This window comes from Sinocyclocheilus anshuiensis, unplaced genomic scaffold, assembly GCF_001515605.1.
Source record: "Sinocyclocheilus anshuiensis isolate Anshui unplaced genomic scaffold, SAMN03320099.WGS_v1.1 scaffold2557, whole genome shotgun sequence".
NCBI lineage: Eukaryota > Metazoa > Chordata > Actinopteri > Cypriniformes > Cyprinidae > Sinocyclocheilus > Sinocyclocheilus anshuiensis.
The window spans coordinates 25,994-42,291 of NW_015544359.1; the positions used below are offsets into that span (position 1 = coordinate 25,994).

The window sequence follows — 16,298 nt, forward strand, 5'->3', positions numbered from 1 at the left end:
TAGCGTGAGCTGAGGCCGGGCTAGAGTGAGCTGAGGTGGCGGGGTTGAGAACGGCGCAGCCGGCGGATCCGACGAAGGAGCGGCAAGCACATGTGGCTTCGTCCACGGTGAAAGCCGATCCGGCGATCAACAGCGCAAAGTTGTTGTATTTCCTCAGCAACCAGCATGGATCAGCTCCAGGCATGACGAAGCCATATCGTCCTCTTTTGGAAGGCCAAACAAAGTAGTTTCGCTTTCACAATGAAACACACCACCTTCAAGACATGGCGGCGGCAACAACAATACTACAGCGAGAATAAAAGTTACGCCTTCTTTCTTTGCATGAACATTTGGGCGGCGTTAGCTCGTTTTAGGTAGGCGTAGCTGACTCAACTTTTATAAAGAATATCTCTTTGGATTTGAGACTTTAGTCTTTGCAACTTTACAGATCTTCTTTATGCACCAAGAGCTTGTAACACTCCAAAGAGAAAGGAAAAACTGAAATCGCATCATATGACCCCTTTAACTAAACTTAATTAAATCTATCATAAACATTCCATTGTAAAACACTGATAACAAAAGTAACAAGAACCCAACTTTTAAAATACGTACAAATGTGATTCGCACGGGGAATTCTGCCCATTCTCGTTAAATTATATGGTGAGTCATACTGCAAGACTGTCAACAGTTCGAGGAATTGTATCAAGGGAAATCTGTTAATGCACTTGAAATATGAATTATGAAGTTCGTTGAGTACAATAGGATATTTGAGGCACATTTAAAACGTAGCCTACTTGGATGCTCTCCAGAAGGTTCAGTCACTCCAGTGATCTGAGAAACCACAAATGGTGCTTCAAGTATCTTTATATTTTACAATATTTTAACTGTATTTTATAATATATGCAATTTTAAGGTAGTAATTTTAAGATCTATGTTCTCCTTCAAAATGATTAAAAAATAATATTACTAAAGAACTAGGACATTATGAAGATTGTGCAAGATGAATGTGTAAGTGGTTAGATACTGAAGTAGACTCTTAACGACAGATAAGTGTCTCCTGAAATCTGTAGCTAGACAGCAGAATATCGAGAGGAGAGACCTGAGAGCACTTCTGGAGCTATGTGTGTGCGTGCATGCGTGTCCGCGCACGCATAGCATCACTGTTCGCGCCCGGTGCCTCACTCGCAGGTTGGGTTGATTCGGTGCATCGCGGAAACCGAAGTGCCCTCGTGATGCCGCGTGTGTGGAGTGGAGATCGGCGGGGCGCAGCCGCCGCGCAGGTACAAGCGCACCGCGAGCGCGCAAGTTTTCTCCAAACCGAGGATGCCAAGAGAGACGGCGTTATCTCCAGCCGCTTGGTGGACACTTGAAGAAGGGGGAAGCCTGAACTTTGAAGCTAAAGCTGGGAGTATTTGACGCTACCCACTGAACATGCCTTTCATCTGCACTCTAGGATTTAAAAGTTCGCAAAAATGAAGTTCGGCAAAAGCGTCTGTATCATAAACGTGGGTGGCACCAAGTATGCTTTTCCAAAGGACGTAATCAAGGATTTCCCTTTGAGGAGAGTGAGTCGTCTCCACAGTTGCGCCTCAGAGAGAGAAGTGCTGGAAGTGTGCGATGATTACGATAGAGAGAGGAACGAGTTCTTCTTTGACAGACATTCAGAAGCGTTCGGCTTCATTATGCTGTACGTGAAGTACGGCAAACTGCGCTTCGTCCCGCATATGTGCGAGCTGTCGTTTTACAACGAGATGATCTACTGGGGTTTGGAAACCTCTCATTTGGAGTTCTGCTGCCAGCGGAGACTCGACGACCGCATGTCCGACACGTACACTCACTTCATCGAGGAGCACCACGGAACGGACGATGAATTCAGGACGGATGCATCGTCAAACGGGAAGCGCGACTCAAAGTGGCTGGAGCGAATGCGCAGGACTTTCGAAGAGCCCACCTCCTCCCTGGCCGCGCAAATTTTGGCGTCCGTGTCGGTGATTTTTGTCATTGTGTCCATGGTAATGCTTTGCGCGAGCACTCTTCCAGACTGGAAAACTGCCGAGAGCAACATAGTGGAAGAGCACAGGTACACAGACTCTTTAGAGCATCCATCCGGGTATTTATGTCTTCTTTCTTGAATAAACGTCCTAACTTTTTTTTTGTGAGATTTCAGCTGTAAAATATCCCACAGGGGTCGTTGACACAGGATGCGTTCTTGTGTTCAAAAACAGCTAGACGCCACGCAGAGGAAATGAAACAGCACACATAGGTGTCTCGACTAGTTCTTAAACGTTGAATGTCTTTTAAAGGTGCAATTAACAATTTTAAGTCTAAATAAAACGCTAGACATGATCAAATAATTAGTACTTTTAATAAATCTGTGATTTACACTCATACGGTATAGAGTAGCCTAGGACAGCTGTTTTATTTTACATGGAGAGGGTCTCTCATGGGGCTGACGTTGAAATCACACGACCAGCCAAATGCTTCTCATAACAACTTTACTACTGAGTACTTTAGCTCATTGGAAAAAAAATAAAAATAAAAAAATGAAATGTTACCTCAAGCATTGACATAAAGCCGGGGCCCACATATCAACCAATACAACATAAATAAAAAGGTAGTGTTTGTAACTTTAACATAGCACAGTGTCTTAAAAATGTAAAGTTCATGGCATGGGATGCTGAGAAAAACAAAAACAAAAAAAAGAACTGAAATGAAATGAATGAGAGGTCAAAGATGCCTGTCTAACCTATCTATAATAATCCACCATTGAGCACTCACTTGGACATTTTCTCTTCTGATTTTCCATCCCACTGCCATGAAATGTATGCTCTCACAGTCCTGACTAAATAATTTTTTTTATAATTTATTATGTTTTATATAGGTCATTGGAAGCAGTTGCTGTTTTGTATGGATTAATAATTATATGACAATATTTAAACTTTCAGATGGTTTTCTCCTAAGTTACTCTTTGCCCCCTCCTGACCGCAGCATAGAAATTTGTTTACTTGTGTGCTGAGATAATGTGCAGTGTGCAAGCTCAGCAAACAAAAACGACATATTTCTTCTATTTTATTCAAGAACATTCTTCTTGAAAGATCTGGAATCACCTAATTAATTCCAGTTATTTTATAAATTTTATTCTAGGCTGTGTTTGGTCTGCACTATTTTTAATTGTTCAGATGATGTCCATTGTCCATTGCATGACGTACCATGTCATGAGCAGTCAAAATCAATTCAACTTTTAAAAACACATAGTTGTTTTAATGCAAGCTGTTTGTCCAGCTGTTTTAATACAAGAACACATCAAGTGTGTATGTGCGTCTATTTCTCACAAAGCAATGCCTATAAATATACGCGTCTGAAGCCACACTTGTCTACAGTCTTCTGTATCATGTGTATATTGTCATGTTATCATATTTCCTAAATGTTTGTCTTTTATCTTTCAGCATGAAAAGAAGTCATAAAGTGTCATAGTCTAGTCAACAAATAGCCTACTCGAGCATCTCGAAGCTCCTCGATTTTCACTGATTGTGAGATTGGTAACAGTGTGCGTAGCTAAAACTGAAGCGAAGCTGGAAAGCGCACTATTCTGAGGAAGGTAGAGCTGTCTCTCTCCAAGGTGCTGATTGAAGGTTGAGAGCCAGCAGTTTGTAGGTCATGAGGAGGAATGGATTCTAAACAGCAAAGCATGTCAGCTGTTTGAAATTATTTAAGCTGGACTGTTTTTTCTGACCCCATTTAAGGCCATTTTAAACAAGAAGCTAATTAATGAAAAAAATGACAATAAGACTAATAAATAAAAGAGCAAAAGGTGAGTCGAATACTGGTGCCACTAGTCATTTACATAGTTAGAAACCTGCATCAAACAGTGTTAGAAACAACCACTGGAAAAACTAGTATGTTAGCAATTTTCTTTGTTTTTAATATCCTTTTAACCTCTGTGTTTGTCTGTTCCGTATTCATAACTGCCACGTGGACTGTTCTGAAGGTACTGGTACCTAAGGAGCAAACTTCCATACTGTGTATGTTTGTGTGTACAAAATATAACATGGTCTATGTTGCTGAAAAATCAGGTTCGTTTTTTCAGCTGTCATTAGTAGGAGTGATTTTGTCTTTGGGGACAACTTTCAATGCCTCCATTTCTCCTCCGTGGTGCTTCTATTCCAGCTCAAAGTTGACTTCTGTCAGAAAAGCACGTCTGACGTGAAAACGTCAGGCAATTTTAATGCATATAAATTAGAGTTTCACTCCACTTGATGTAAAATGGGACATTTTGTGCATCTATTTTGGGGTTTGAAACACTGGAACAGAATTAGGCTACACCAGTCATTTTGGAGTAACAGATGTTGATAAAAGACAAAATCTGAATTTGTCTAAAATGGAAAAACACTTTTTTTTGTCCAACTTGTCAAGTGGATTTGAAACAGCAACTTGTTTCTCTCTCAGAGAACCAAAGAGAAATAAACTTTGCTATCTGTTGCCAGATCTGTTCCACCAGTTCTCAGCTCAAACATTCTAATCTCATCCTCAGAATCAAATTTGAAATTATATTGATTTGGTTTTTAAAACAAAGAGAAACTGACAGGGCTCTGAACTGGAATGGTTTGCCTTTATTTATTTATTTTATTTATTTATCCAACCCTTTAAGCCCCAGCAACCGTTTGAACAAAATGCCAAAACAGATAAAGACAATGAGCATTGACATATCTGCTTAATATTAGTGTTTTTTTTTCTTCTTTTTTTTTCACTCAGTCACTAACAATTACTGGCGTTCTGTGAATACACTTCAATCCATTTTCCTGTCTGCTTTCATCAGACATCATTACTGTCATCATTAGACTCTGAGAGGAATACAAATACTGTGATCAATATTGGCATTACTCCATAAACGGTGTTGCTAGGCCTTATGGGATTCCAAGTGACTGCATGGATTAAGTAGCGTAGTGCATTTCAAAATGCATTTCACATAATGAAAATATAAATTTACTGTGCATTTGTTTCAATTAGCAATTAGCTAATGGTCATTTGGATCACAAGACAATAAAAGAGCTGTTCATTTATTTATTTGCACATGTAATTTCATCAGTTCATTAATTCTAAGCCATTATTAAAGTTGTAAGTGCAATCTTGAACAAAGGCATAATTCTGAAGGAAGTCAACTCATTCCTAAAGCGATTGCTGGCTTTTTGACCTTACTACTTGTTGCCTCAGAAAATTTCAGTCAGCTTTTCAAAGGATCTGTGAGCGAGCAGCAATAGCAATGTGTAAATCATTCAACAGCTTTGCAAACAAGATGACGAGTCTCAGTGAAATCTTTAAAATGGCTTTGAATTATTTCAGACTTTGGCACCTTGAACTAAACATCTGATGCGGTTAATGAGACTATGTTCCTTATCCCGTTCTTTCTCTCTCAAACTGCCTTTCTGTTCTTTCCCCATCACCACGCACCTGTCCAGGATCATTGAGGCGGTGTGCATCGGATGGTTCACGGCAGAGTGCATCGTGCGCTTCATTGTGTCACGAGACAAGTGTGAGTTTGTGCGACATCCGCTGAACATCATAGACCTGCTGGCCATTACCCCCTATTACATCTCGGCTATGGAGACATGTACCCCATCACTGTGCCGGGACGTGTGCTTGGTGGCCTGTGCGTTGTGAGCGGGATAGTGCTGCTGGCTCTTCCGATCACCTTCATCTACCACAGCTTTGTGCAGTGCTACCACGAACTCAAGTACCGCTCGGCTCGCTGCACCCAAAGCCTGTCTGCCGAGTTCTTCAACTGACTCTGAGGTTTGGCTGTGGCCAATAACGGGACCGCTTTCTGCTAGAGAAATCAATGGCTAGTGCAAAGATCTCCCGAGGCATTTCCATCTGCCGCATTCATCTCCAGAACAGACTCTCTCAGCGCCGCTGAGCTCCAGTATGCGCTGTATCTGTTACTCAAGGGGCTGGAGGAGGCTACCATGGTGACGGTATCACAGAGGCCAGGTGTCCTTGACAGGTACACACTGCTGGAGGGAAACTTTCAGAGGCCTTGAAAAGCCTCAACAAGCCCTCGCTCTCTCAGAGATCTGCGCATTACCTTATACATGTGGCGTTCCTCCAAAGGATTTAGCTTTTGAATGCCATTTAGGCAGCCCACAGTGTTGGCAAGTAGACACGAGAGAAATAATTTAATCATCTTGTCGCCCAGGAACCTTTCTCTTTTATGATGCCTTCATTTATAAGCAATGAAGTTTTAAAGCATTACCACTTTTCCAGCATTTAAAATATTGAGAGCCTCCCTTTTTTACTGACAATAGATTACAAAAACATTAATTTTAATCAATCTGTTCCACTTTCTGAATACTCTTTCCTGGCTAAATTGTTGTGTAGACCCAATTCAGTGTGACAGCAAACCTCCAGAGGTAGTGGGACATAATGAGCGGAATAGACTGAGAATTACAAGGATAAAGTGAGAGCTGTGTGGGCAGCTATGCTGAGAGGAACATAACGGGCCATGGAGAGAGAGTGCTGTCATGGAGAGTTGGGTGTTTTGGATGACACCACGCAGAGCGTGTAGAGTTCTACCCGAATCCTCTACCTACGAATGTCCTCTACCGCCCTGCCAGTTTTCACACAGGAGTGAGATGCCTTGAGGCTTGTGCACCCTTGGGGTTGCACAGAAAGCAAGGTTCTGGAGATCTTTAGTGACACAGCTACCTCAAGGCCATCTCCTCCCATGGAGTCACCCATGACACCCACTTCTCCCCGACTCACTGCTGTCTCTATGTTACTGTGGCTCTTATGTTCCTTAATGCTCTTATAGGGGAACATTCAGAGATTGTGCTGTTGTTTTTTGTCTCGACACATTTCTTTGAGTGCATCATGGGAAGAAATAAAAAAAAAACTGTGTACAATTGTAACAAAAGAGTTATTTGATGTCAAATAACATGTAAATAATGTTGACCTGTTTAAATTGTTAAATGGAAGTCAACTGTTAAGGAAAAGTCATCATGCAAATTGACCCTGTTTATTTTCTTGGGGCACATTCATCTGTGCATATTATTCCAGATTCAAAAAAGTCTTAACTTAATAGTTTGATCCACCTCTGAAATTACCTTCCTTAGCTGATTATGTTTATGTTCTGTTTTGTTTTTAACTCCTCCCTTCCAACCACCTAGTCCATTATGGTATGTAATATCCACTTTTCACCATTCAGTCAGTTCCCGATACCCGATATTAAAAAAGTCCTATCCTACATTTTTCCTCATGGAATATGCTGTTCTGTTACACATGTAAATATTCAGAGCACAGAAGTAAAACGGATTCATGTTGACTTTAAAAGAAAACATTTAGCATTTTAGAAATCTGCCTCATTTTCATACTTTGTTGCAAACTACACAATTTGTTTTTAATATGGTAAACATTCCAATGTCAATGTATGCTTCTCACAATACATAATGAAATTATGACTATGATATGGTACAATATTTAACAGTGCAATAATAAATTATTATTTTGTATTTTTTTTTTTTTTTTTTTTACTGTTAGGTTTTTCTCTTTTTTTCCCTTCAGAGTGATAAAGTGGCTCCATCTGGTCCTTCTTGCCAGCTTGTAGTGTTTTTATATTTTCTTCTATATATTCAAATATTTTGTTTCACAAATATTTAACTGCAGAAGAGTGCTTTAGGACAACTATTTGGTTAAAAATCATGTTAAATGTTATTCAAGTTTAAAGGGGGCAGCAGGCAAAAAGCATTGATAATCTTATATTCAGTATAATTAAAACAAATAATATATAATTGTGTACAAAATATCCTGTCCCATTAGACTTTTTTTTTTTTTAACAGAACTAAAAATTGACATCAGGTTGCCAAAATGTCTGTTAAATAATTCAGTTCTTAATATTGCAAACAGAATTGTCAGTTTAAATACAGACAAACTACCTGTTTAAAGAAGTAAGTGACAAACTTTCACCTTTTCTAAGAATAATTCCTCTTGTGCAAGGTGCGGTGCCTCTCTCCTCTGTAATGAATTCTTAATTCTTACTAATCATCTTCATCTTTATTCATATTCCTCACAGCAGTTTATGGATGGAAACCAGCAGTCACCGACTGCAGCACTGGCTTTTGTGAATTAATAAACGGAAATTGGTGTGATTGGAAATAGATGCATTCCGTTTTGGGTTACAGGAAGAAAAATATGTCAGACTAAAATGTGCTAAGATTTCCCTCCTCATTAATTAACCCTCCTGAAGAGATCATGCTGAGGTGTTCTCCAGTGTGCCTTCAGATCACTGCAGACACAGACTCCCTTGGCTCACATGTACACACAACAACAGCCAGAAATTAATGTGAAAGTGAAAATAAGCAAAATCCCTGAAATGAATTGCAGACTGCAGGTGTCAGCTGCCACTCATTTGTTCTTAATACACTTTCATCCCACTGCTTCTCTCGATTGCCTGCTTCATTAATCATGGTAAACATAAGGGAACCTGTTTATTTTACATGCAAATACATCAGTGCTCTAATGAAAAGCTCGTGACAGCTAAAAGCCATGAACATGTGAATAACAACATCTCTTAAACCAACAGATCTTTCAGTTTGTCAGATGTGATAATCACAATTATATATTATTTCACTTCAGTCCCTACTAAAATCTCACAACAGCAGCAAGAGATCTCCCGGAGGAACGTGTAACAGTTTTTTTGATCATTTTTAAGGTGTACACTGAGAATTCACATCTGACACTGTACCATATGCCTTCTTCACCATCATATGCCACTTGCAAAACAGTGTTGCCAAAAGTTGTCTCAATGGACATATATATGTTTACTGTAATACTTTTAATATTTCTCTGTTGTGTTAACTCTGCAGAAATAAACTTTTGACATACACAGTTCTGACACAACCCATTTAAACTTGTTAGGTTTTTATTATTATTAAACTTATTTTATTATTGTTGTAACAACAGTTGTGCATTATGATCATATGTTGTGTATCACTGATATAATAGCTTGGGCTTATTACACATGGCTTGAGCTTTTTGTAGGGATTTTTATACCTCAGTAATGTTTAGTTATAGACGAGTGTTTGAAATCCTGCTGTAAACTACAGTTAGGCTACTTTTTCCTCTTTTTTTCTGCATTCACTACTGTAAGCTTTCAATGTATTTTTTAAATAGAAAGTCTATTTTGAATAAACTAGAATTTGCCTCTGTGTTAGCTAAAGCGGGTCTTGACGAAATGCACGAACACTGGATATTAATAAATAGTGCAAAATAAATTACTGTTTTGTGGTCTTTCTATTTTTATTTTTATATTATTTGTTGCTTTTCCAAATAAACACACAATTCGGTTTTATAATAAGCTCCATGTGTAAGCTTGACATTTTTGACATTCTATTTTTTGAGCAGTTATAAGAGAAGATAAAAATGTCTAAATCATATTTTAAAAGTCTAATTTGTGTTTCTAAATAATGTTAATCAGACCTTATTATATAAATCCCAAACAAGTGGAGAGAAAGAAGAAGAAGGGTATTGTTTTTGTATTGTTGTAGAAGTCTATTCCCAAGTATTGTTGGGAAATATTATTACGATTTACAATTTACTGAACACAAACTTGTGAGCAGTAGTGTAAATTATTTTATTCACAATTTAATAATAGCATTTTGTCTGAACAGAGGCTGAAGGTAGGGTTGACGCTTTTTTTAATCGGGCAAGAATCGGGCTGCTATGTGACGTGATTTCCGCTGGGGTCCTCTCACTCTCGGACACAGAGAGCAGGTGGTGGGACGCGATTCTGTCTGCGGTGTGATTCACAGTATTATCAACAAAAATGTACTATAAGGTCAGCGGAGTCACTGGGAAATTAACGGGAGCGACAGCAGCGTCCGCTTACAGCCCGCAGGTACTCAAACCTCCCGCTGCTGTTTTACGAGAAGCGAGAATCTGGAGTGACCTTCACAGACACTCAGCCATTGCGCAAGTCTGTCTTATTATTGTGCTGATAAACACTCTCAGCTACCCTTGACTTGCTATCACGGTTGCCTTTGTTAAAAAGTAATGCAGTCATTAACGTTAATGAATCGGAGTGATTAAAGAAGACCGACACTAGAGCTGCAATATAGCCTCAGCCGGATTTTATAGCTTCATATCACACAATTCCTCTGAGCTCCTGAAAGCCAGCTGTTGAAAGGGAACATAACTTAACTTAACAGAAATTGTACCAAATAATGAAAAAGTTCAGGTCTATTTGTTTAATGTCAATGACTGCTGTAGAGTTCAAAGCTTCGTTTCTTTCCTTCCCGTTCTTTTAGACTAAGGTTAAGAGGTTAAGATTTGTTTACCTTCCACCATGACCTTGTCTATTCAGTCTGTAACAGTTGTCGTTCATTATTTTCTTATATGCTGTTATTCTTCCATCAAACAGACAAGGAGACATTTTGAACAATCCTCATGCAGCTCTTTTCCCGAATACAACAATTCATATTGACCGTATCTTTAAGCTCCAAAGAGGGTAAAACACTAAGAGTGTTAGATAGTCATGAATGATGATTAATTGACTAGTTTTTGGATGTGTGATGCTAGTGTATCCAGGTTTAGATGATTCTGCTTTATGGTGATTTTTGGGTCCTTTATGGATATTGAGATGTGGTTCACTATGAGTGACCTTTATGAGGTGTGGGTGTCCTTTGAGGTCAGAGGAAGACAATGCCAGCATAGGGGTTTGATGGACTGATGTTAAAATGAGTAAATAAAGGCAGTAGTCATTTTTGTGGTGCCGTAATGTCTCTGCAGCTCATAATATGTCATTGTGTTTGTCCTGACAGGGGCTGAAGCCCACGGTTCCCTCTCAAGCTCCTCCCATGATCTTTGCTGTACCGACCAAGGTTGTTTCAGAGACCGGGTCAGTGGCTCACTACATGGGAATCAACAAAGTCCCTGAGCTGCAGAAGATTTTCCAGGTATTGCACTGTGATTTTTATTTTTTAATTTGTTTGATTTTCAACCCAGTGATTTAGATATTTCATAACAGAAAAGGTACTCCATCTCCTTGGGCGATTTTCTTTTTTATTTGAAACTTTGGACACAAACCAAAACAGTATGAACAGTTGGCTGGCATCAGTCCTAAAACAGCTTCACATTTTGCAACACCTGAGTTAAAAACACAAGACTCAAAACAGTATTATACATTCAACATTCAGGTTTTTAAGGTGTCCTTGTTACAGTGTAATTATACATTTAAATACTGAGTAATATTAATTAACTACATGTACTTACTATATGTTTAGGATTGGAATTGGAGTTTGACTTAGGGTTAGTTGCATGTAATTATGCATAATGTAATGTTACTATAATAGTATGTTTGAAGTAAGTATAATGTAATGTGTGTAACAAGTACATTTGGTAATGCTAAAAAGAAGTTTAAATTAGGGCTGGGTATTAAAAATGTACAATTTGATTCCATCAACTCTTGATTTGATTCTGATTTTGATATTGATTTGTTGGCTATATCAGCTGCAGTACATGTCCATTTTTCTTAAGTAAAACTAGGGCTGGGCGATATAGCTAAAAAATGTATCAACGATATAATGTTTCATATCGTTCGGTATCGATAATTATTGACATTTTTTATAACCTTTTTTAAAACAGAGCAATAGAAAAAATGTTTTAATTTAACCACTGTATTTTTAAATTAACCCAATTTATTGAGACAACAAATATTTTTGATTTTAACAATCAAACACAAAATAAAAATTAAATGTCTAATTTCTAATGTTTTATATGCAGATTAAATAGGTCTTAAGGAAACTTTTGGCTTGTCTCCCGAGGCCACAGGAGGGTGCAATGAGCAAAATAATGCAGTGCATTTAAATTGTCAACGCAAGGAAGTAACTCTAAAAAAACGTGCATTACGTCTAAATTAACTCATAAAAATCAAATATAATTTCGTAAATTGCATACACAATTATGAACAAAACAGCATCACGTATTTATGCATTGCTTAATCCAAAGAGCCAAATCGCCCATCACACAGATTGCATTTAAAAACATATGAGATGCAGTGAAAAGGAATATCTCGCGCGCCACTAATGACGCTCCCTAATGCACACCTAACATTTAAATGTAAATGTTTATTTTAAATTCGACTAATATTCATTCTTTATTCACAATCTCCTCATCACAGGCAGGCACAGCACTCAAGTCAGCATGTGTTCATGTTTGTATGTGCTGTCTGCGTCACTCATAGTATGTGCCTATATCGTGTGCTAGGGCTGCACGATTAATCGAATGCGATTGTCATGTGCATTTTGATAGTAATGCCGGTTCTGTAATCGGCAGGAAATCATCATCACGTGCTTTCAGATGGAGCAGCATTGCTATATCAAACATTTTTTCTGTCGTTATCGAAGAAGGTGTACCGTCGATTAATAATGATACCGTTTTATCGCCCAGGCCTAGGTAAAACAATCTCTCATCTAAAGCTGTAAACTATAAAGTTGGCACATTACAATAATATTAAAGGTTAAAATTAACATTCAAATTCAACTGCTGTTTATTTTTAGATATAAGAATCAACACATAAAAATTGAGTTGTATGAAAACATTAAATTGTACAGTTTTTATGTAAACTTTTTATGCTAATTGTTTCTACTCTGTTTTTATATAAACCTTTAAAGGTGGCTGTCATAACTTGTTTTCATTATGGATTTATTTAAATATTCAATAAATGAGATGTAACTAATAGGTTAATTAAAAATATAATGTAATATAGTGCATATGTTTAGCAAAATGCTCATCTAGGTTTTTAACAAGATTACTGATATTGAATGTCTTTCCCGAGGTAAATGTAATGTTACAAGACATTGTTTACTTATGTTTTATTGATATTTTTCCAAGGTTGATATACTGAGTGATACAAGAAACATGATTTTAGTCATTTATTTCAACAAACCTTTCAGTGTTCTTTCATATTTTTCTTACTGTAACTAGTCATAAACAGAAAAAGATGATCAGTTCATCTCTGTGCTGCTACTTAAACTGATGTGCTACCGCGATCTGTAACACTATATGAAAAGACTGTCAAAATGATATTTCATGTTTGAATTTTTGTGATAAAACTAACAGAATTTGAAAGCTTGAAATTATGCTTCATATCAAAATCAACAAAGCACAAAGCCTACTGCGATTATTGGGTAGGAGGCACACTACAAGTGATGTTTAGGGATGTTTTGTTCATCCAAATGAAGATCGATCAGAATCGATTAATCGTTATTGTCAGCCCAGTCCTAGACTGAATCAATTGCCAAAATCTCAGTCTGGTTCTGGATTTATGCAGGTCTCGTTCTGGCCAAATTAAATTATTAATGTAGACCCAATGCAAATAAATAAAATGTTAATTTTACAAAATGAAGAAATCTTTTTTTTTTTTTTAGCAAAAGTCTGTTTTTTGTTTGTGTTGGTGTATTAAACAATATGACCTGTTACAGAAAACTGATGGAGCACCGGTTCACCTGAAGCGTGGAGTCATGGACAAAATGCTGTATAGGACCACGATGGGCTTGACGATTGGCGGCACCCTCTACTGTTTAATGGCCCTCTATATCGCTGCCCAGCCCCGAAAACCACAGTGACCCGCCCTGCTTGTGCCCTCTGTAATTATTAAATATATTGTAATTATTATGGTTGGAATGATGACATAGACTTTTGTCATTTTGCTCTAAAAGACTGCGTCAGAATTATTTTATTTACCCCAGTGTTTAGATTTCACTCACTGGTTATACAAATACATCTTGATCAATCTGACAAGCGCCATCTGATTTCATTGCATATGTACATATGTTATTACATAAGAGTTTATTGTATCCGGTTTCTTCTCATATGGTCATCTGATGGGTCCCTCTTTCTAGTCAGTTGTTTATCTTAACGGTCTGTTTTTAAAAATCAGGGATACTGAAATAATGCACACACTGATGAACTGATTGATTTGCTTCCCCTTTTATCATTTGAGTAAATGACAGCAAGCTTGTCAGCCTGTAAATGAAGTCCTTGTAATTTGTACCTAGCAGAATAAATATATTTTGTTTGTAAAAAGTGAACAATGAAACCTTTCTTGTGTCATCTTTGTTGAGCTGGAACAGTCCGGATGGCATTCGATTATTAGCAGCAACATCCTGTGGTCTCCGGCTCCGTCTCATCATACAGGATATGAGCCTGATGGGATTGTAAGTGTTATTAGTGTTAATCGATACATAAAAGCATTTTAAAACCTATAATTCACTGGTATTAGATTAGTTTCTTGAGGTACAACCTTATCAGTCATATTTAGATGCATTTTGGATCAGGCAAATAGAGAATTAACATTTCTATTGATTCTTGGCATTAGATTGCAAAATAGTGCAATCTCACAGTGCTGCATAATGCCTATTATTGATTTATGTTTTTGTAAAATGTGAAATGAGCTTCTGTCTTGGATTCATCCTCTACTGTAGCAGCGCTGTATTGATTTTTGGTCAAACATTGAGCTTAAGGTTTGGTTAAATCCCTGAATCCTTAATATGCATTTAAATTTAGCCCAAACTACTTAACATACAGACTGGGCTGAATTCAAAGTGTTTATAGATCATTTCAGCCTCAAGCCTGTTCAAAATTCTAACCAACAGTGATGTCATCTTAAAATTTCTATACTGAATTGTGATGTGTGTGGTCTGAATTATGATTCTGCATAAACCCTGCCATTCAAAAGGTTTTTTTTTTTTTTTTTTGGAAGAATTTCAAAACTAGAAGTTTCATATTCAAAAGTGAAAGTAAAGATTTTTACTTAAAGTATTTAAAGTCTATTTTATATAATTTAAAGTATATTTTAATTAAAGGGGTCATATGATGCTATTTTAAAGATCATTATTTGGTGTAACAGAAAATGTTGAAATGCTTTAATGTTCAAAAAACACATTATTTTTCATATACTTGTTTACTGTACATTATTGTAGGTCCTCTATGCCCCGCCTCTCTCAAACACGTTTGTTTTCAACAAAGCTCCCTCCTTTGACAAGCGCAGTCTGCTCTGATTGGCCAGCTGACCCAGTGCATTGTGATTGGCCGAACACCACAAGCACGCGTCGGAAATGTAACGCCCCTTGCCATAATCGCAAGCTTCAAGCTTTCAAAGTAAATATCAAGACAGTTAATAATGTTGTTAGTTTTACCATCAGTTCAAGCCCGAAAGGGCAACAGAGTCGCGTGACAGACACAGTGATGATGCAGTACACAAGCCGCGGTTAAGACAGCTGACGTGCTATGATTTCTGACAGGCAGTTCACTCTCCTGTGATGTGACCCTGTTCCCCTCACACACACACACACACGACGCGTTACTCTGTGCTGCGCAAAACTCAAATACCTCAACTAATAACAAAACATACTTACAGTCGCTGATTCAGAAGCGCCAGATTGTCATCGCAAAGTCGGAATTGCCCCTTTTTTCTTTTTTTTTTAGAAATAGCCTTTGTGCACAGCCTGCCTTGTACTCTTCTAGGTTAAAAAAACTGTCGTCCATAAAATGCGTTGCACAAATTCGAACATCTGTGTTGTGCTGTTCTGTTGTAAATAAATCTTAACCAATGATTCCTAATTGCATCTATTTCCGGAAGGCCAAAAAAAGTGCTTTTGCTTTCGCACTGAAACTCACAGCGTCTCCCTGACATGGCTGCATCAACACTACTGCTGTTAAATCGCACCATATGACCCCTTTAAATTTAAAGTATATTTTAAATTAACAATTGTAAACTTTCTATTCATTGAAGAGTGTTAAGCAGCTAAAAAAATAATATATATATATGTACTCTGTACTCATCCAGAGTGAGCAAAAGGGCTGGCAAAATCACTTTGGACCCCTCACATCCAGCACACTCCCTCTTTGAACTGTTGCCATCTGGTCGACGCTACAGAGCACTGCGCACCAGAACGGCCAGACACAGGAACAGTTTCTTCCCTCAGACAATCCATCTCATGAACACTTAACAATAAATGTGGAACACACAACACTATTATACATTATTTATTTAACACACATTATTCACTCTGTGGCACTCTGTTCACATACTTATTACATTTCAAATTTGCACATATCATACCTGTACATATATAATTGTCTATATTATATATTGTGTTTTTGCTATTTTGTACATTGTCTATTTTGTATATTTGTATATTATTCTTTTTATTATCTGTGTCCTGTATTGTCACTGTCATTCTTTTGCACTGTGGAGATTCTCTTACTAAAACAAATTCCTCGTATGTGTAAACATACCTGGCAATAAAGCTCATTCTGATTCTGAT

General features: G+C 37.7%; 2 protein-coding genes across 2 annotated transcripts; both read left to right on the top strand.

Annotated features, from left to right (window-relative positions):
* Positions 1–1,172: 1,172 nt before the first annotated feature.
* Positions 1,173–2,174, top strand: LOC107698164 (potassium voltage-gated channel subfamily G member 3-like). Its single transcript, XM_016499122.1, has 2 exons — positions 1,173–2,059; positions 2,147–2,174. Exons 1-2 carry the CDS (start codon positions 1,452–1,454, stop codon positions 2,172–2,174), a joined length of 636 nt encoding a protein of 211 aa, XP_016354608.1. The 5' UTR covers positions 1,173–1,451.
* A 7,518-nt stretch (positions 2,175–9,692) lies between these two features.
* Positions 9,693–14,068, top strand: LOC107698166 (cytochrome c oxidase subunit 7A-related protein, mitochondrial-like). The gene is made up of 3 exons (XM_016499124.1): positions 9,693–9,868; positions 10,791–10,925; positions 13,452–14,068. The coding sequence occupies exons 1-3, from the start codon at positions 9,797–9,799 to the stop codon at positions 13,593–13,595; spliced, it is 351 nt and encodes a 116-aa protein (XP_016354610.1). The 5' UTR covers positions 9,693–9,796; the 3' UTR covers positions 13,596–14,068.
* Positions 14,069–16,298: the final 2,230 nt, after the last annotated feature.

Bases quoted from the DNA above. Each gene is read 5' to 3' on its own strand.
- LOC107698164 (XM_016499122.1), top strand. From the start codon at position 1,452: ATGAAGTTCGGCAAAAGCGTCTGTATCATAAACGTGGGTGGCACCAAG. The intron at 2,060-2,146 runs GTACACAGACTC...GTGAGATTTCAG, and splicing joins AACATAGTGGAAGAGCACAG to CTGTAAAATATCCCACAGGG.
- LOC107698166 (XM_016499124.1), top strand. From the start codon at position 9,797: ATGTACTATAAGGTCAGCGGAGTCACTGGGAAATTAACGGGAGCGACA. The intron at 9,869-10,790 runs GTACTCAAACCT...TTGTCCTGACAG, and splicing joins CGTCCGCTTACAGCCCGCAG to GGGCTGAAGCCCACGGTTCC. The intron at 10,926-13,451 runs GTATTGCACTGT...GACCTGTTACAG, and splicing joins AGCTGCAGAAGATTTTCCAG to AAAACTGATGGAGCACCGGT.